The sequence below is a fragment of the Ctenocephalides felis genome, unplaced genomic scaffold, assembly GCF_003426905.1.
Source record: "Ctenocephalides felis isolate EL2017-DRISC unplaced genomic scaffold, ASM342690v1 CF-g0.4_SCAFFOLD_01170, whole genome shotgun sequence".
NCBI classification, from domain to species: domain Eukaryota; kingdom Metazoa; phylum Arthropoda; class Insecta; order Siphonaptera; family Pulicidae; genus Ctenocephalides; species Ctenocephalides felis.
This window is the reverse complement of record NW_020537324.1, coordinates 10,393,476-10,416,590: the sequence shown is the minus strand read 5'-3', so window position 1 is coordinate 10,416,590 and position 23,115 is coordinate 10,393,476. Positions and strand designations below refer to the sequence as shown.

General features: G+C 27.2%; 2 protein-coding genes across 2 annotated transcripts; one reads left to right on the top strand and one right to left on the bottom strand.

Moving 5' to 3' along the window:
• LOC113366782 (protein sly1 homolog) lies at positions 1-3,691 on the bottom strand. Its single transcript, XM_026608436.1, has 9 exons — positions 3,596-3,691; positions 3,347-3,506; positions 2,804-3,105; positions 2,619-2,730; positions 2,318-2,557; positions 1,634-2,236; positions 1,248-1,386; positions 921-1,121; positions 1-129 (listed from the first exon to the last, which is right to left on the bottom strand). Exons 1-9 carry the CDS (start codon positions 3,621-3,623, stop codon positions 1-3), a joined length of 1,914 nt encoding a protein of 637 aa, XP_026464221.1. The 5' UTR covers positions 3,624-3,691.
• On the top strand, positions 1,022-20,335 carry LOC113366781 (endothelial lipase-like). Its single transcript, XM_026608435.1, has 8 exons — positions 1,022-1,114; positions 6,914-7,052; positions 7,313-7,452; positions 7,648-7,824; positions 8,065-8,139; positions 8,389-8,580; positions 10,639-10,801; positions 20,164-20,335. Exons 4-8 carry the CDS (start codon positions 7,668-7,670, stop codon positions 20,333-20,335), a joined length of 759 nt encoding a protein of 252 aa, XP_026464220.1. The 5' UTR covers positions 1,022-1,114; positions 6,914-7,052; positions 7,313-7,452; positions 7,648-7,667.
• Positions 20,336-23,115: the final 2,780 nt, after the last annotated feature.

Here is a 23,115-nt window from a genome sequence, read left to right as displayed (position 1 = left end):
TTATTCTATTAATTTACTCTTTTGTATTTCTTGCCCTAAAAGTGACAGTTGTTTCAAAAACTGTTTGGCATTATTTAAAGTTGAAGATCCATATATTATTCTTCGTGTTGTACCGCTACCAGCCTTTTGCTTGAAATAATAATAATAAAATATTAATTTGTATAAACCATCAAAATAAAATTTTCTTTAGTTAAAGTGGGATATTCTAGTGTAGAGCCTGAATTTCAAGTCAGTTTTAAATCATTTTGCACAAAAGAGGTGATTGAAGATTATTTCTTCATTAATCTATTTATCAATGTTACAAGAGTGCAGAAAAATTGGCACATGGGGTCCCAAAAAATTGACACATGATCATGCCCACGATCGCACCTCTTCTAGTAATCCGAAGTGAAAACAAGGAAAGATTTTTAATCTAGAATAATGCTGCTATGGTATATACTACGTTTAAGTTCATAATAATTTTTTGATTAAATGGTGACTTTTTGAATTTGGGCATTTACCACTTTGATTTTCTCGAATTTTTCAAATAATAATTTAAACTTGGGGATGAGGCTAGTATATGCAGAGTGAAGTCTATAAAAAATATTCTCTGAAAATTTCAAGTAAATCGGTTCAGTAGACCTCGAAAAATCGTGGGCATCATATTGAAAAAGACAAGTTTTCAGAAAAACGCGTTTCAAGTTTTGCAAAAGACAAGAAACGGAAAAGGTCAAACAGCTGTATCTCTTAAAATAATTTGAGTCCTAAAAATCCTTTTGTATACATATTCTTTAAAAAGTTAAACTTTTAATATGAAACAGAAGATTTTTTTGGAAATCTACACTAGAATATCCTTTTAATACACATTCAAACAAATGATATAAAATAGTGACAATGTGAAACCTTGAAAAGTGAATTGTGTTATAAAATAAATTTAATACCTTAATAAAATCGGCCAAATTTTGGTATTCTATATAATTTCCACCTCCAACAATAAACACAATAGCGTCTTGAAATGGAGCTCGACCTTTTGGAAATTCACCACCTTTTAATAACTTTGGATCTAAATAGTGATAATCATCAGTTTCTCCACCAGTCCTACATTCCATAAGCTGCTCAACAATTCTAGTAACCGGTAAGTTCTATAATTTAAACATATTACAATAGTTTTTATTAGAATACATATTTCATAAAAAATATGTAGCTGGAATTATTATTAGCTACATTGTTAGGATACATTTCATATATACAGTTAGGACAATACTTACATGTCTTTTAACAACTAAATTCTTGACCCCTTCCATTACAAAAGATGATCCTTGTGAAACCAACTTAGAAAACATAGATACGGTTTTAGTACCACCGCCTTCATATTGACTTGGTGCTGCTACCATTTTTGTAAGACTTCTAAAAATGTGATTAGTGCTATTATAAATTGAAAGGGATTATTTCGTGCTTATGATGTATATTCAAATATTATTTTTTTCAATTCATTGCCGATTAAAAATAAATGACCAAACTTTATGATTTGTAAAACCAATTGTTGATATAAGTGCTTGATTTAAAAATTAGTATAAACAAATACTGTTTGTTATCTAGCATTGATTATATTTAAATTACCTTTATAGAATTTATTTTTATGAAAAGAACTTACTTCCATCGTTTTATATACAACAACGGTTGCATGTCACAACCAGCATTAATAAGAGCTGTTTCATATTTCTTATATTCTGCCTCTGACATCTGAGGAGTACATATATAATATATTATAAATAGTCTCATTTTGTCTTCTGGCAAACCTGATTCAGCATCAGTTAATATTTCAAGAATACTTTTATCCAAAGTACTTTTCGACATAATTTTTTCTTCTATTTCAAAAAATGAATCCAATCTTCTATTTTTAATAAAATTAAGAATAGCTGTTGCTATTGTCGTATGCATATCGATCAATCTTTTCATTTCCATCAATTGTGGTAATGAATTAACAGCATTTGTTAATTTCTCAGTATTATCATTGACCATTGAAAATACAGCCTCTGTTTCACCATCAATACCCATTGAGGATTTAAGCTTTTTCACTTCTTCTTCTGATGCTCTATAAGTTTCTAGTTCTTCTTGAATTGCCTCAGCAACAGTGGGAAATGGATTACCTTTATGAGCCATCCAAAAACGATCTCTGGAATCTAAATCGCATGGCCGAGTTTTAGCTTTGGCTCCACCTGAAGCTGATTTACCAGCACTTTCTTCTACAACAACTCTACAAATATCAAGCACATTGAATGCAATGAAATTTTAAGCTGCAAAGATTTATTTATTAAAATATTATTAATATACTAACCGATTCAAAGCTAAATCTAGCACATCATGTGCCAAAGCTTGATAAGTCCAAGTATGGTGTAGTGGTGTGGCCATATCAACATTTCTATCTAAAATAATTAATAATGGCCTTTGAAAATTGAATGCTCCAACTCCTTGTGATGTGTCCATTTGAAATAGATTATTTCTTGTATCCCATAAGTTTTCTCTTAATTTTTTTTCTAACTTTTTAGCAACCATCTCTGCAGCATTTCCTCGTGGGCTAAATTATAAATCAATTAATACTTGTAATATATTATTTGTAAAATAATAATAACAATTACCTTCGAATTATTGGTACATTTCCCAATGTTGCAAATACTGAAAAAAGACTATCTACAATGGAATCCATTATCGTTTCCATTTCATTATCTTTGATTTCTCCTCTATTTATTGCTAGAAATAAAAATACATTAAGCACAAGATCAATGCTTGAATGTGCATACAATTGACAATTTTAATTCTTTACCATAATATGATAAAGCATCACTATGTTGATGTTTCAGTATAAATAAATCTTCCTCCAATGATATAAAATTCAAATATTGATCATAAACTTTATGGATATTAGCAACACTGTTACTCTGAATGGCAGCAGCTGCTAAATCCTCTAATTTTCCTCTTGAAATAGGTGAGATGAAGTTCAAATGATATGTATCATATAATCCGTTTTGTAAATCTTGTCCTATACGTCCTAAGTTTTCTTCTGTGGGAGCGCAAAAATATATAGCTGGCACTTCTGGAATGGAATCTCTGTCGGAATGTAATTGACTGAAAAACAAAATATATACATAAATATAAATCAATGTTCCATTGCAGAAAACTCGTGGCTTAACGAGCAATGTGTCCAAAATTTATACTATATTATGAACGTTGTGAAAATCATACTCGAAAATATTTTTAGATGTAAATACATTATAAATTAGAGCATTGAAGCTTTGATTACTCTGAAGATCCAAATACAAATTTTAATGATAAAGAATAATTCATCTGTTATGTTTATCCGACTTACACATGTAAAGTAACACCCATCTCTCGAAGTTCTTTAATTGATATCAATGGGGAGATAATATCCTGACCAACTCTGTCATAAATAAGTATTTTCCATACTGGTTCTGCAGGTACTGTTTTTGATATAACTTGATTCAAGTTGAGCATCTGCTTTATAGCACCTGCAAATATTTAATTATTATTAAAATTGAAGTGAGGTTACTTATGATATATAGATTAAAATATGTATGTAAATACATGTAGTAAGGACCTATTTGTTTTTCTTTTAATGTCACCATCTTTATTTGTTATTATTCTGTATTTCTTAATGTTTTGTAGTATATTTAAAGCTTCGTTAATGTCAAATATGAAAACAGTACACGTAAGTCAATGACTGTCATCACTTTCGTTAGGTTATGTTTTGCAATGCCATCTTTTCGTCAGAAGCTTAAACTTGAGAATTGAATAAACCATAAAGGTTCTTATATTAGGTTTCTGGTTCAATAATAATAATAATATATATATACAGAGCCGATCCAGGGGTCTTCATTGCATTTTTTCCGCATGCAATTTTTTTTCTAGCGCCCTTCTCCTTATTATGTTGATTGTTTTAACAGTTTATAATTAAAATTATACCAGTGGGGTGCATAGCATCGTCCCTTAAGGCAAATTGCTGGAACTTTTTGTAACGTAAAAATCTTGGCACGGAACCCAACAAAATTTTACACAAAATGTGTACACACTATTAAAATCTCTATAAAATATCTGATAATTTGATGTACATATGTCCAGTAAACATTTTTGACCGCCGAATGACATTTTTTTAATTTTATTTTTCTTGAGAGTCTATAACCGCTGAACCTGCCTTCCCAAAAATTTAATCAGTTCTTCATCTTGTCAATACAAGTAAAATGCTTTTTGATTTATTAAAATCGGACGATCCGTGCTCTTAAAAACTGAGTTACCGTTTTTGGCACTTTTTGCCCCATTTTTCCGTAACGGCTCGACCTGTCTTTGCCAAAAACTAATCAGCACGTCACCTTATCAATACGAATCGAATGTTTTTTGAATTATTCAAATCGGTTGATCAGTGTTCCCAAAATCGTCGACGAAAATTTGTATTCGCACACACACACAAACACACACACATACACACATACACCCACATACATCTATTTTTTCTAAGGTATGCCAAAATATTCAGAAATCTTTGAAACGTAAAGATATATACAAATTTTCATTTTCGACTTTTTCGCGATTACTACAACTTACCCTACGGGAAGTTAAAAATATATTATAAGTTTCATATATGAATGTAGTGTTGGCGCCCCCTAAGGCGTGCGCCCGCATTTTTCGCATGTATCGCGTTCAAGGTAGTACCAGCCCTGTATATATATATATATATATATATATATATATATATATTGATTGTTTCTTTTATAGATATATATATATATATATATATATATAATATACCCTGTTTATAACAATTATACTGAGATATAAAATATATAAATAAATCATATTTTCATATCATCCAAATGATTTAAATAATTATCACACGATATACAAACAAAAATATATAAATACACTTAATGTTTTATCACAAAACTGCATTTGCACTGTTTACAAAAACCTGAAATCGAATTTTGACCAAAATTTGCATAATGGATATGAAATTCTTAATAAGATAAACCTTTAATGAGGTAAATTTCCAGGTGTAATTTTTATCAAAATTCAATAAATCACTGTCTCTTAGGACAGATAATGGTAAAAATTATACTTTATGACCCGAATAATTATAATATTATTCAAGCGTTTTATGTGCTTTAGATTGCTCGAAATGTGTGAAAATTAAATTTAAAATAATTATTGCACCGATATCTGAAAGTATTCATTAAAATGAAAACATTTAAAGTTTAAACTAGGTGAATAAATTATCAGTATTCCATAAATTGCGTTTTAATAGTCTGTTAAGATTAAGGAAAAATGCACTTAACAAAGAAATTTCACAATTTATGTGCATTATAATATTTATTACTATTTATTATAATGATATTACAAGTATATCTTACTAATCAAGAATTTGATTTCAACTAAAATATCAATTTAAAATATATATTAGAGTACTTTGCCATATTTATTAGTAAGTTAGGAAGCGCAATGACTTCCAGAATTTTAGAAAATAAATAGAAAAATTACTATATTTTATATCAATTCATTAAATTATTACCTTTGGTCTTTCGACAGGTGTTTTAGTCATTTATGGTAATGAGTATTCAAATTTATAAACTTCTGTTATTATCGGTATTTTATCAGAACCACGAGTTATTTATAGTGACGTTAATTTAACTTGAGGTTGTTTTCAATAAGATTTTTTAGTCGTTTGCGAAAAACCGCCGGAAAATGTACTCGCTGCGGTGGACTCAAGTCTTCCTACTTTGTACTGGTATGTGATCAAAAAAAATTTTTTTTTGTGTTTTTTTATTATAGAGTAAAATTCATTGGTAGTGATCTAACTCAAATTTTGATTATCACATCTGAATTTTTGAAAATTCTCGAGAAACTTTGTTATTAATAATGTGTATTGTAATAAAAATTATATTTACATGTAAGTAGAGAATCATTAGAAGTAGATACTAATTCAAAAAAAAAAAATTTCAGAGGGATATCTTAAAGCATATTTTTTTATAATTTGCGTATCGACGTATTTTAACACGCTTTTCCAAAAATTGTATGCAACTTTCATCTTCTAAGTTATAGTGCATTATATAATTCATTTGAAATTTATATAAATACTAAGAAATTAAAAGCAAGAAATAAATTAAAACAAATTTCTTAAGAAATCTATTATAAACTTTAATTATGTCTTATAAGTTCGAAGGCAAGCTTTTGTCCTTAAACCTTGTCCTCAGTCAAGGGAATAGTCAATGCACCTTAAGATTTATTATTTATTTACATATTTTATCTTTACTTGCCTTGTCAACAGGAATAATTAGTAGTAAATTAGACATGACACACGTATATAATGGCAATACTATCTAAATAGACGCTTTTACAATGATTAAAACGAATATTACAAGGATTTGAATTCTTTATTTATTCATAATTGTATAAATTATATTAATGATATTATTTAAGCAAATATATTTTGCTTGTAGGGCATTATATATATATATATATATATATATATATATATATATATATCGGTTAAAATAATGATTGTCGTATGATGTTTTTGTTATTGCAAAATTTGCATAGAATAAGTAAAATATATCTATAAATTGCATGTTGATATGACGCTAACGATATAATATTATACAGTTTTCGATGCTATTAGAATTGAAATAATATGACAAGGTTATATTTATATTCTATACTAATTTAATTCAAACTGAAAAAGTTAATGTCTTTATAAGTGATTACTTATGATTTATCTTACGAACCAAATCAAGTTAATAAAACAAATTATTCATAATTTTATATGTGAAATAATTAACTTAAAATGTGTTTGAAATAAAATTTTATTTTTATATGTCACTCTTTTATATGTAATATGTGCTCTTCATTTTCTGAGCTTGTTTTTTAGGCTTTCTATTGCACTTTGTCTCAAGCGAAACTCAAGAAGATCCCGAAGCTCGATTTTTTTTGTCACCATTTAGTTCAAAGTGCTTTACAGTTAAAAACGAATGTCCAAATGAAAATATCACACTATATTTATATAGAGAGTAAGTAAAAAATAAAATAAATGTAGTAATTATAAACTGAACTAGTTTTGCAAAATAGTTCTTAATTTTTTTCAATAAGAACATGATATATGTAACTACATATCTACACTAGTTGAAGATCAATATTTTATTCATCAACTAAAATGTATTCTTAGTAAATTTATTACCCTCAAAAGTTCACACCATTATATAATTTACAAATATTCATTTTGGTTTCCAAATCCAGGATGACACTTTAAATGATATTTAAATTATTGCAGAGATATTCAAGATTCTCCATATATACTTGACATCAATTCCATAAAAGATGCACCGATAGATAAAAATCTTCCAATAAAAGTGTTGATTCATGGTTACACTGGACATCGTGACTATTCTCCAAATACGGAAATTAGACCAGGTATAATTAACAAAAAAAACTTTTTGTACCATTTTTTTCTTTAACATTGCCAAACATTTTATTTGCATATTCTCATTTCAGTTTTGCAATATTTTAAATTTATTCTATGTGGTTGTTGCATTGATGTTTTAGTTTGTATCAATATAGCAACTCTAATTTAAATATTTAATTATTTATAACATTTATATTTTTCAGCTTATTTTTCTGTTGGTGATATGAATATCATTAGTTTGGATTATCATCCACTTGTGGAAGAAGGATGTTATCTTCAAGCTGTCGTAAATTTAGAGACAGTTGGACATTGCATTGCTGATGTTTTGGAAGCTGGAATTGCTGCTGGAAAAATAGAATTAAGTCAATTACATATTATCGGTTAGTTAATATTTAAATTCATTCTTCATGTAGCCACATAATTTAATTTCTAGATAATTGGAAATTTTATCAATTTTTTTTTCTAATGAGCTCTACATAATTTTCTTACAAAACGAATTTGTTTTTTTTATTCAATATCTTATTTATCACTTTATAAATATTGTATATAAGTCACAGATTTCACATCATATGAATTTCTCTGGAATATCACTCATAATTCTGCTTTATTATTTTTTTTAGGATTTTCATTAGGCGCTCATGTGGCAGGGTTTATTCAAAAGTATATGAAGTCTGGAAAACTTCCAAGAGTAACAGGTGATAAATACAATTTTAATATGAAACGTTAAATTGATATGGATTATTAATGCCATGAGCATATTCAGAAAATTATATCTCTAGAATAAGAATTTTTTATTATTAAATATGTTATTATGGAAAATATATCAGGTATGAAACAAGATAATTATATTTTATCAAAAAGTATATCACATAGAATTTAATAAGGATAATGATGAAAATATATTTCTTTATAAACGGATCTAATTAATTCGTTTTTTGCTGCAGGATTAGATCCAGCTTTACCATTGTTCTATCTTAAAGAAAATGGTCGAGAACTTAGCAAGGACGATGCTGAGTTTGTCGATAGCATTCACACAAATACGGGATTAGCAGGAAAAATTTTACCAGTTGGAGATATAGATTTTTATTGCAATGGTGGAGTTATTCAGCCTGGATGTCTAATATCTAATTACTCCAGTAAGTATATATATATATATATATATATATATAATATATAAAATTATTGATTACATATTTGATTATAAATTAAATTGTAATTAAGATGATATTTGATTTGTTAAATTGCACTTAATAACATAATTATTAGAAATATTCTTTATAAAGTAAACTGATTAATTATAGATATTTTGGCATAGTCCTGCGCATTAATCATTCGAAAGACTGCATGTTCAAAAACATGCAATATTTATGTATATTGAACGATTTTTTTTAACATTTTGCGCACTTAATAAATCACACTTTAATTCTGGATGTCCTTTTTATATACATATACAATTTTAACACCTCCACGGAGATATTTCTTAGAATTATAGCAAAATTGACGTAAAATTCAAATGCGTACTAATTGACCCCTAGACATGTAAACTCTTTTGCACATCATTAGAGTTATGTGAAAATTCACATCTATATAGGATTCTTAAAATAACCCAATAAAAAATATTCTATCCATAATTCCATGAGCGCTAATGAAATATTTAACATTATTGCTAAATTATTAATTAATTCGCAGAATTATATATATATATATATATATATATATATATATATATATAATTTATACTTACAATTATCCCAGTACAAAGAAGTACCACTTCTTCATGCATCATTTGTGCTCGTTCTTGAATAATTATTCCTGCTTACAAGATTTCCTTCCAAGCGGACGTAATTTGCATTGAAAATTACAGAAACAAAGAAAATTAATATGCACATTTTATACATTATTTAATATTGCTAGACAACATAAATTTTATTTTGCAATACTTTATCACATCTTAGAAATAAATGAAACGTAATGTATATTTTGTTATAATTTAGTTCTGGTAGTGGTGTTGTTAATTCAGTTCTGATATTGTGAAGGACAAGATATATATGTTTGATTTTATAATTGATTGTTCGTGTCAATAACAATTATTTTAACAAATAATTGTCAAGAAATAGTGTTTCATAATTATATGGGAAAGTCTGACAAATTGGCTTGGTGTTTTGTTATATATATATATATATATATATATATATATTTGAATAGTCTTGAAATAGTCTATATATATTTATATATTTATATTATAATTAAATTCTTTCGTTTTTACTCATCTTAGGTTCATTGTCTATCAGTAATAAAGACCCTTTTTTTATTAAGTAGAAACTATAATAAAATAATTATTAAGGAAAAATGCAATCTATTATAAAAATCATTTTGTCCATATCGTATGGACATGCAAATTTTCAAGAAGACATTTAAGAGTACAAAAATAAATTGTTTAGTCCTCTTTGGGACATCTGCATATGACGCATAAGTCCAAAGGGAACAAATTATCGGAACTAACCTTTGCCGGTTACAGATCTTAAAAAGAAATCTTTGCAATAAATGTAGGTCTTTTTGCCGGTGGATCCTTTGGTCTGTTTTAAGAAGAAGTTAGAGAAGAAGTTGAAATTCAGTAAACTTTGCCACGTTTTAATTTTTTTTCTTGGCTATAGAAAGAGACTGCCTTGCAGTGCTAATAAAATAGTACTATAACTAGTTTTGTCTATAGTATAAGTAGGTCAATTTGTCTCTCTTCACATTTGCTGCCGCAGAAATGTTACTAAAACTAGCCAATTTTTTAATAAGGCTACTGTGTCATTTTGTCCGTATTTTCCCTATTCGTTGTTTCGATACGATTTCATACAAATTACATAGATGATATAATATTATGAAGACAACAAATAAATTTTTATGATAACATATTTTCACATTATAAAATACCATTCGCTAGACGATATATCAATTTATGTTTCACCGCATTTGCATATTACATATACCATATAAAAATTTATTAATTTTGGCAAATGCGTGGGTTGTTCTCGCTGCGTTGCATAATGCCATCCATTTCTTTATGATAATAACCGTTCTGACTTTTAAAAATGTTGCAAAAATTAATTAACTATTCCTCACCACAATTTGGTAAAGAATGTTAGAATGTTTTTACTTTCAAGCTGGCAATTCTATACAATCGACTAACAACGTTAAATTCGCAGGTCTAATAAGTTGCGACCACAACCGTGCTCCCTTGTATTACGCTGAATCAATTTACTCAAAGGTTGGTTTTTACGGCATCGAATGCTCGGACTACGTGTCGTTTAGGAAAGGTCGCTGCGACAAAAACGATGTGGTCATCATGGGAGAATATACACCATCTGAGTAAGTGCTCTCATTTGTCTAGTTTATATTTAGAAAAATTCGATTTTGCTTTGGAAATGACCTAGTAGATGCATTGAGAGAGTACAGTGTTATTCAAATGTAATTACCTACAATACATGATAAGAGTTGTACACAAACTAAATAGGGTCACCAATTTATTTAAAAACTTGTTGCATCGGCGCATGTACCAATAACGCGCCTCACAAATGAGTTTTGATTACTAAATTTTGAAAGTTGATGCAGAATTTCTACTTGATATTATTCAAAATGATTAAATTAAAGTGGTAAATAAATTATATTATGTAATATAATTAATTATAGTCATGTAATGAAGTGACAATTTAAGCTTCCTAATATTTAATTCAATGAAAACAATGCCGGAGAAAATTACTTGACTACTAAATGCACAAATAGTCAAAAATCCATGTAGTGTAAAGTCAAATCTAATCTTCCCATTTTGTTCCGCTACGCCTACATAAAAGCATTCAATTCATTTAATTTTATTAAGATATAATTAGAAGTCAAAATGGTTTACGTTACATCTCGTGGAATTTTTTGAAGAATTTGTTATTGTATTCTGTGGAATAATTTGTTTGATATAATAATTCACTGAACTAAAGTTATGTCGCTAACTATTGTTTGTTACTTATTAAATATTGGCTGTAGACTAGCATACACACAATATAATTGTATATTTTATTTGCTCAATGTCAATGCTTGTTGCGGCATTTTATTGCATTTGAACTTTGAATAAGTTTCTAGAAAACTAATTAAAGTGAAAACTCTAGCAAGTACTTCTTTATGTGAATGCTAATAAATATAGATAGCAATGCAATAAAACCTTAGGTCGAATTTCTTAACAAGGCTCATACAGTTATTTTGATAGTTATATTTAATAATTGAATATTAATTGTTGTCGTTTCAATACTCAAAATAATAGCAATTTTAATTTAAATTTTAGGAAAAGATAAAACAAACACAAAAACTATTTCCAATCAAAAAGCGACTATTGCCATGCGATACATGGTTTCAATATTTACTTGATTTATTGCAAAATGTATATTTAAACTGATATTTAAATATATTCATAGCTCTAGTATTTGCAATATATTTTTGGATAAATTATTTTCTGAAATGATTTGAAATTATTGGCGAAAGTTATACAGAATTTCCATTTCCATTTCATTCCATTTTAATGCATTTCATAGTTTTCCACCTTAACAGATTTTTTAGTTTGAATATATTTTGAATATATGCATTTTCTGCAAAATATAGCAAAAACACTGATAATTTAAAAGTCCTTTTTAAAGAGTGATTTAATACTTTAAAACGTATTATTTTAAGATAGATATTGTTTTAAGATCCACTTTCACCATATAATTTAGGATCCGAAAAAAATTACATATTTAATTAACAACTATATTAGTGACACAATGAATACATAATTAGTAATTCAATTATATATACAAAAAAATGCTTCATTAACTTCCCGTAGGGTAAGTTATTGTAATGGACCGAAAATTGAAATTGAAAATTGGATGGAGAATTGGAAGGTTTCTGAACATTTTGGCATACCTCAGAAAAAATGGATGTGTGTGTGTGTTATATGTATGGATACAAATTTCCAGTCACGTTTTCGGGCGCACGGATCAACCGATTTGAATGGTTCAAAAAACATTCGATTCCTATTGATAGGGAGATAAGCTGATTAGTTTTTGGCAAAGGCAGGTCCAGCAGTTACGGAGATAAAAAGCAAAGAGTGCAGAAAATAGAATTCGAGTTTTTGAGAGAACGAAGCATCCGATTTGAATGATCTGAAAAACATTCAATTAGTAATGATTGGGAGAAGTGTTTATTAGTTTTTGGCGAAGGCAGGCCCAGCCATTTCGAAGATACGGAGCTAAATGTGTAAAAAATGGCTGTTTTTGAGAGAACTAAGCGTCCGATTTATATGATTCAAAGAACTTTCTGCTAGTCTTAACAAAATAATTGAATTTGGAAAAAAACATTTGTTTCAACTTTTTTTTTTCAAAAAAAAAGTTTTTGTGTATCGAAAATAATTCAGATTTTATTTTTAATTCTGACTATAGTTCTAATATACTTTAAACAAATAATTTCAACTTTGCAATTTAGTTTATATAATTCTTATAAATATTAGACAATGTTACAATATTAATAATAAACTATTTGAAAACATTCAGTATTCCTCGAACATTTTGTTACGGTACGGGAAGTTCCAGCAATTTGCCTTAAGGCACGATGCCATACACCCCACTAGTTTAATTTAAATTTAATAATTTCTAAAGTGTCTTTTTATTATACCTTATATCTGAACAATACGTAGATCGTTGTAACAATATAATTTTTTATGCATTCTATAGCACCTTATAAAATTATTCAAAAGTTACAATTTTAGACCGATTTTCCAATCTGTATATTTCAGAGACCAAATTGGTATTTTTATAATCTTGTACAAAATTTAATCAAATCTTGTATTTGACTTATAAAAATAATTCTCAAATTGTTTTAAGCTCATTGACAGTCAATAAAAAAAATGTACCAATGTACTTTACCGATGCATTCGCTGCATAATAATTGCACATGCACGCGATCGCACGAGAGCACGTGTTAGTAAACAATCGGTAGATCTCCTTCTCGGATATTCCAATGAAAGTAAAACCTGGAAATCATATCGATGGAGAAAGTGTTAAGCACGTATGAAGGAGCGTCCCGTTGTTCGGAGAGAGGCCGAGCGTAATGCTCGGCGGCATCTCTCCAAACATGGAACGATTGCGTAACGTTGTCGGACCGCTTTTGTTTTGCTACATTTTACAAGAAGTCAACGAACGTCGAAATATATTCGATATTTATTAATTTTTAGAGATGAGGATCGTAGATTATATATTACAAATCTCTATAAAAGTTTATACAGCTGCTCTATTTCAAGAATAGTAATTTTGTTGCTATATTTGTAATGAACCCATTTCTTCCTTAATTTTTGACTTACGCCTTATTAACTCACCATAGGGTAATATAGCAACCTTTCAAAAATCGAAAATGAAAATCTTTGCATGTCTTTATTCAAAGGTTCCTGAACATTTTGGCCTACCTTAGAAATAATAGATGCAGGTAATTTTTTTCAATTTCTTAATATTCAAATATTTCAATTGTTCAAATGCCAAAATGTTCAAATATATTGGATATTTATTAATTATATAGAGGTGCAAACCATAGATTATATACTACAATTTTCTATGAATTGCAATTTTTCTATGATGCAGTTGCTCTATTTCAAGAATAGCAATTTTGTTGCTATCTTTGCAATAAACCAATTTCTTTCTTAATTTTAGACTCACACCTTATTATTAACTTTCCATGGGGTAAGCACCTTATAGTAATCGTCAAATGATTTTGTTTTGTATATCTTTATTCAAAGGTTTCTGAACAGTTTTGCATACAGTTTTAAAAATAATCTAACTTTTCGATTCTTTTCAAATTTTCAAAAATGTTTAAAAAATTCAATATTCTTAAAAAAATCTAACTTTTCTTTTTGGGCTTTTAAAGTTCTTTAATTACGGTACGAGAAGTTTGAGCAATTTACCTTAAGGCACGATGCCATGCACAACTAAACTAGTTTATTAATTAAATATTGAAATAAAATGACAATATATAATCGTGACATGCTATAGGAATTCAAAAGCTTTATGTTATGGCGAATTTCATGACTATACTTAAAAAGTATTATGAAACAAGGGATGGGAAATGAGGCTAGGGCAATTTTTTGAAATGGCAAGACAGATATTGTTAGGATCAACAAGTGCAATAACTAGATATGTTATGAATGCAATAATTGTATTCACAATATATCTTCCAGGGTTGTTGATTTTTACACCAAATCTAAAAAAATGTAAATAACTATTTACTCCAAAAAATATGATACAATTACAATTGATAATACCCAAAACTCGCTTGTAATTTTGTAATGTTCAATTTCATATCAAATCTGGCACGTTTATTGTCAATTTTAAAAATTACTTAAAATTTTAAGGTTTAGTTTAAATTTAGAGCCACAATTATTTAACAATTTTTCTTTATTAATTAGGGCAGGTAGTAAATATATTTTTTATATCAGTGTTTTTTTTAATATCGAGATTGGCATATAATAGCATTGATAAATATCCTCATCATAAAATTAGTGACATTTATAAATTTACTAATTTATAAATTACAATATGCTATTATATTGTTTTGATAATAAAGACTAACGATTTCAATTAATATAACTTCAATTATATAATTTTGTCAACCAATACGTTTTTTATTGATTTTATATCATATTATTGATCGAAGTTTTATAAATTAGTGTAACAATCATGAATTTAATAATAATGGTGAATAATTAAATATGTTTTTGTTATAGTAAATTTGTAAGTGACTTAGTAATTTAGAGAGTTTTTTGGATTTTAAAAAGTAATCATTAAATTTCTCTATACGTTGGCCATTATGTAAATAGTGCGTCATATGTATATGCACACATGTTAAAAATCGATATAATTATTTGAAATGAACAAATTATAATAATTTGTGTAAAAAATTATTCAGGCTTAGACTTAATATTTTTTCCAAGTGTGATTTACATGCTGAAATATATTATTATAACTATAGGAGATTATTGTTTATATGCTTCGAAAAGTATGTAATAGAATATCTCAGAAAATATTTTTAACAAAATTTAAAAAAAAAAAAACTATTAACGAACATGTATATATTCAAATGCATATATATTGTAGTATATAGTATTTCAAAATTTAAATAACAATTTCAAAAATTATTACCATAATCAATTTATACTATAATTTTGGAACTACCTGTAATCACTGTGATAATCATCTGTAATCAGAATACGATAAAAATTGAACTTTATATACAGTTTTTAACCAAGCATTAAAAATTTATAGAGATAAATTATATAAAATTTTAAAGTTTACCGACGAATATCTCGATTTGGCTCTATGAGCCACTTAAAAAAAATTAGCTAAAAAATTCATAGCTCAGAAGTGATATTCACATATGGATATGATAATGAGAATTTAAACATTATAACAAATGTTAAGTAATTAACTTTCTTTATCATTTGATTACTATCTCTATAATTTAAGTAACACGAATTCTTTTTCTAATTGAGATCAGAAAAGATTACATCCTCTGTATTTCAATTAAAACTGTACTAGTTCAAGCATATCAAGCATACCCGGAGTAAAAGTTATGATGCCGTGAAAAATAGTAGATTATAGGAAGAGGAATTAATAATAAACATTGGTTATGATAAAGGTTAATTATTTAATATCTGATCATTATTTGTTAGATGATTATTATCAAGATTATTCTATCAAAATTTGTCTATTTAGATCGATTTGTACTCGTTTTACCTTGGAATGTAGTAAACGACCTTGCAACAAGTTGTCATTTGCATTTATATAAATATTGTAAAATACACGTGAGTGGTTTTGTGGAATAGGTGTTAATTTATAATGTATCATTTAGGTTTTAGTGTGAAATCAAATCAAATATTAGTACATCGTATTGATAATTAATTACTATTTTTTTTTTAAATATTTTTCTGTGAAGTTAATATTTTTTGTACATCTACTGTATCTTTTAGGCATAGCAATGTGTGTTTTGTTTTATTCACATTACGTTTCGCAATATATACAAAGTTCTTGCATTCTAACAATAATTCTATTATGATACTATGCCATAAAGCTTTATTAAAATAAACTATAAAAATGTGCAGAAATGCAAATGTCTCTTTTATCCCATAACTACACCAAATTGCTCATTATATAAAATATTATCTTAATGATCGATCTTAACTAATCTAGTTATCGTTTTATTCAACTCTAGTATTTCGTCATAATTTGGAGAAAGTTTTCTCCAAAATCTTGTAAATATTTTTCTCTTATATAAAATTTGAGTATTTCAGTTTGTGATATACTTTCATTAAACATCAATTATAATGTTTTCAATGCATGCGTGACAAAACCTGAATGCAGATCACGTGTAAGAACTTGTTTTTCTTGATAATGTGATGTGTGTTGCATAAATACTCGAGATGCATTTTTTTAATAATTCAGTAATAAGACAAATGTTGATAAAAAAAAATTCCGATTGCGTACAAATCAGGCAAAAACTTTGCGTTAGTACTACCTACTTGAGAATTATAATATGTAAATTGAAATTAGCAGTATGAATAAATAATTGTTAATCAGGTTGTAATGCTGTCTGGCAACCCCTAATATACTTAAAATATCCATACGTGTGATGAATTTTAATTTTTTTAGATATATAAAATGAATTTTAGTCTGTTCATATAAATGATAAATGATAAATCTCACGAACTTAGAATCATGATCAAAAACTCTAAAAATTTTACCCTAATCAAGTATTAGCACGAAAAAAAGCTTTAATATTTGGCTTCTAGATGAAAAATAAATACACCAATAAAAATGTGAAGTTGAAGTATAATTTTTGCATATTTTATGAATAAAATGGACTGATCATTTTATGTTATCTAGAGCATTTATCTCGTAAACTAGTCCCAAGTTCAATAACGATCTATTTCCTAAGAATTCATGTAATAAGTCATTCCATTTAATATTGAATTATCTCTTTAATATCACGGATAAAATTAATGTTAGTGGATTTGAAAATGTGGTCAGGTAACAATATTAGAGACTAGTATGAAAACACAAAGCTTTTGAATACATTTTTTGTAAATTTTTTTGGAAATTTTGTAAAGAACTTATGCATATAGTAATTGACATCATGGAGATGACAAGAATGATACAATAAGTATTGAATTTATAAAGTTTTATGTCGAGGTATCTCTATTTTAAAATTTCTATAAATTGTTTCCAAGAAACGATACAGCGAGATTTAACTCCCATAAAGCAAACAAATAATTGCGGTTCATAATAAACAGTTCTTTGAAATTGCTTTTCGCTGATTCAATATTAAATAAAAATTGTGAAAGCAGTTTTCATATGCAAAGAATTCCATTTGTTGTACTAGATTCATACTGCACTAATTTCACGCGAATGAGTTTCAAATACATATAATTATATACTAAATGTACGTCCCATCAACTTCTGCAAATCATGACAAACGTTTTTTGCGTATTTTTACTGAACGTGAGAGCAATAATAGAATGAAATTACTTAGCAAAGTATGACGTTAGGAAATTGCTTCTAGTAATCCGTAACTAAATAGAATATAAATACTAGGTTAAGATGTACATGTGCAACCGATGAGTGCTCGGTTGAAAAACTATTATGCCATAGAAGAAAATACATAATTAGTTGCATGATTGACAGAATGTTCTTAGTCATCGTAACGATTTCTTATTTGTTGCTCAAAAATCAATAAACATTATGATTTGTGTTGTTAGTATGATATTTTATAGTGATTTTAACATAATTGCTGTAATATACGATTATATAATAGTTAATTATAATTTTGATTTGTAATGTCCATACTAAGATTTTGAAATATATACTCGCAAAAGGTAGGGCAATGCACAAAGGTTCAACTTGACTATAAGCAATTATATTGCGGAAACCAAACCAATATGTAGACCTAAAATTAGGGTAAATGTTGGAATAATATAATTATAAAAGAAATCTCAAAAGTCCACATCGTTTCCTTGCGAGCTAAAAAATTGGCACAAGGTCAAAGAACAGAAAAATGAATTTGTTCGATTTTTAGCTAAATGATCAATATAAGCCACCTACTAGATAGTGTGCTTAGCACCTCTTTTTACGTGATTTATCTAGTAGGCCTATTTCACGGGTCTGTTGTTATTTAGTTTGTTTCGGAACTATTGCAAAATTTTTCTGATTCTCCTGATTCCCTGATTATTCTGATTCCCTGTTGGTTCTCCTGATTCTCCTGATTCTCGTGATACTTCTTGGTTTTCTTGATTCTCCTGATTTTTTTAATTCTCCTGAATCTTCTGATATTTCTGATTTTCTTGATTTTTCTGATTCTCCTAATTTTGTTGATCTTCCTGATTCCTCTGATTCTCCTGATACTCTTGATTATTCTGATTCATCTGATTTTTCTGATTCTCCTAATTCTCCTGATTTTTTTGATTTTTCTGATTTATTATTTAACTAAATGCATCAATTTCGAAAAGGCTATTTTACTTGGAAACAAATCTAATACAAAACTCATAACCTTTGCGTTTTTTATTTGAGTTTGTCGATTTTGCAATGTATAAACTTCTTTCTTTCATCTTTATTTGGTAAATAGAAATAGATTTGAAAATTTAGCTTGGCAAAATTTAATGAAGTTGGGATCAAAATTGTATTTTTACAGAAATAAAGATCAACGATCATATCAAATATTTTGATACGTTTGTCAGTGTATAGTTTACACTGGAATTAAAAATTTGCACATGTTTTATTCATTGTTTAATAGAGTTATAAAATGGTTATTAATACAGATAATACAGATTGCTAATACACACACACATGTATATATATATATATATATATTATTTTAAAAAATTATATTCCGGTTCCCAACCGCGTAATCATTAGTCATTCGGAAGATTAATATATAATTATGTGATTATAACAACATTTGTTTTTATTCATTAGACTTTCTAATTTCAAGGAGGGCTTCCGAAATAAATAATATAAATCTCAAAAGCCTTCATTAATTAACCTTAGAATGAGATACAAAATGTCTAAGTATTTAATTTACCTTGTGATGCTACATAATATTGCTGGAAGCCAAGGCTAATTATAGCGAAGTTATACAACTTTGATATCTAAATTAAATATGTATACACACACACACATATATATATATATATATATATATTATATATATATATATATATATATATATATATATATATATGTACACCAAATAAAAGTTTATATAAATATGAGTAATACGCCAATATATGACTAATATGCCAATGTCTAATTTTGCATTTCATTTCAAGCTTTCTATGAATATCTATTAATTGTAACAACTCAATTAACATGTTGAAAATGTTTATGTAATTTATCTATGTATATAATCTACTGTCATATAAACTATAATCTTTTATAAAACTTAATCACTCTGTTATAAATGCTTGTACGAACACACATACTATATATGTACATAAATTTTAATTTATGTTTATTACCTTTAAATTATTTTTTTACATAATTGATGGTTACGAAGGACTCTGAACTACTCACAAATAGGCCTATAGTTAAAAACCCGGAAAATGAATTTGTGATAGTGCATTAAATGTCGTCGTTGATTTTGGGAACTAAGAAAATTAATTTAACTGTGTATTTTAGTGCTCGAGGTATATATTATGTAGAAACCAGTGACCAAAAACCATTTGCTCTGGGAAAACCAAAAAACAGCAAAAGACAGGGTGGAGTACCCGGAACAAAAGAAGTGAAAAGAGAAGCCATACACCGTGTCAGGAAACGACAAGCCAAACGACGTCACTTCCCCATCAAATGATTCACTTTGTAGAATCCACGATGAGTAGTTACAGAAATTAGAAAAAAATGTTAATAGAAATGAATTCAATACAGATTATTTTTATTATACTATTTATATTTATATATGTTGATTGAAGTTGGAATTGAACTACGAGACATAAATAGGTCTAATAATTTATTTATATGTTTAATAATTAATAATAATTTATTTATTCTAACCTCATAAACCTTCTTTAATATTTATTGATTAATTATACCATATACAAAGAAATTTCAATAGGTGTAGTGTAGTGAAATTTCAAAGATGTGACAATCGAAATTTTGAGGCAGTCCATTATTCAAAGTTAATTATGAATTATTATCAATTATTAATTATGAAAAATCGGTACGTAAGATCTTGACTATAAACTAATCAGCAGGATTCTTAATTAGTACCTTTTAAACAGTTTTAAATATTTAAAAATGTTTTTTTTTTGAAAACGTGGACAAAGGGTTTGCACTTTTTTGGTAAAATATAAATAACAGCTAGGGTGAGTTAAAAAGTAAAAGTATACAGAGAACAAATTTGAAATTAATTTACCAATAATTAGTTTGATATTTTCACAATCCACAAAGAAACAATCGTTAACATGTTTAATTAGTAGAACACAAAGAAATTAATTTAATTGAAAAGTTATGTTAGTTATGCTACGGTTGTAAAACCTTAAATGCTAATAGCCACAATGCAAATTTAAATTTATATACTTTAGAGTTTATAACTCTTAACGTATGATAGTATGATTGGCAAAAAATAATTTCAAATGCTAGAAAATTATAATAGTTTGTCCATTATAATAATATTTTTAATTGTACTTTGAATTTGCATGAAATTGCTACTAACATTCATAATTACAGATAAAAGTAATACAATTTCTGTAAATATAAATTTGTCACGTTGTTTATTAAATAAACCCAGTTAATGAGTATTTTTGCTCTTCAAAATGATACTTTAGTTTATTACAATGTTAATGATCATTTTTAAATATTAACAACATTTTAACAACGCATAGTTAAAGTGTTCACGGTATTAAAATAATAATTGACACAACTTTCTGAACTGAGTGCAAAAAAGACAGTTTTATAAAATTTCTCAATTAACATAGTAAGCAGAGCATTCATTATCAAAAGCAATCCCTAAACTTTTTTAATCATGATTCAGAAATATAATCAAGGTTTTAATCAACAATTCACATCTTGTAATCATTTTGTTTGAATGAGATATCAATTTAAATTACTCACTTTAAATTTAATAAAAAAATATATTTTTTTATATTAGTAAAATACTGTAATGAAAGAAAATTTTAAAAAGAAGATGTCAACTTTCAACCTATAAAATTTAGCTCAATTAGCTAATCTCAAGTTTCAACTATAATAATTTTACAGCTGATAGAATTCCAAATAATTAATTGGACCAATTGGACCAATTGGACAAATAAAACCTAACATAGAATAATAAATAAACGGATTATAATTATTGAATTTACTCCAGTAGTCTAGTATCAAACAGTAGTGATATCAGATGTTGACTTGAGATTATAGAACGAAAAATTATATTAATGAAAATAGCTTTCGAACTCATTGCTACATCACCATTGAAGAAATCTAAGAAACCAAAATCTCATCAGATAGACAATAGTCAGATCACTGAATTGCATCCAATAACACTAGGCCAAGGAATCACATCACAATTATGTATATTAAATATAAAGTGCTGTTGAAAACATCTACTAATCGAAGCAAAAAGAGCTTGTTTGAAATCTTCGCGTGTTAAAACGAATGCCGGTTTCTGCAAATCCGCCATCCATCCTTAGTCATTCATCAACTTCCTCCTCTTCTTTAGAATTTAACATTCTTCAGCCAGATTACACACTCTGACAGTTACCACTCGCTTGTGCATTCAGTTCCTAACAAATCTCTTGTGTAACGCAACTCGAAATCAGTTTAATATTGGACTGGACAATAAATTATATGAATTTACTTTTATTAATATTTGAGTGAAAACTTTAATATATTCAGTTCAAAATGTTTTGTGCTTGTTTGATGTCGTGAGTGACCGGATAATTTGCAAGGCGTATGTAGTTTTTATTCGGAGGACTATTCAGGACCTTAGTGCAAAATGAATAGATATAAATATGCTTTAGGTTTAGTGTGTATAATGTTGCAGTTTCTGGATCAGGCCGGTAAGGTATTGATAATTATTGTTAGTTAGTAATAAATTCAAAATTATATTGTTAATAAATATTATTAAGTGATAATGATTTTAATAATTATGCTTGTATAACAGATAATTATATAAATTTGTGATATTTATATAAATGAATTATCGTTACAATAATTTGTAATTTTTAATTATTATTATTATATTATTTTTAATTCGATGTATTGGCCATCCATTTATAGTATTCATATATATCATTTATAGTTGGGGTATGGATGTTTTCTTCTTCAGGAATTATTAAAAAAAATGAAAGAATTCACTTTTCACGCAAAAAATATATTTAAAAATAGGTGAAAGTAATAGACGAAATATAGAAGAATACGACGAAAAATTATCAGGTCACCCAAACAAATATTTAAACGAATATAGTGAGAAATCTTCTACTCAAAGATTGACAAAATATGGTCATACGATCTTAATATATTATAAAAAAAACAGAAATGTCATTGAAAAGCATAAAGACCAGCATATTGCTTAAAAATTAATGTCTATTTTGATCGTCAAAATATATGCATACAAAAAAAAATAGAAGAAGACCAAAA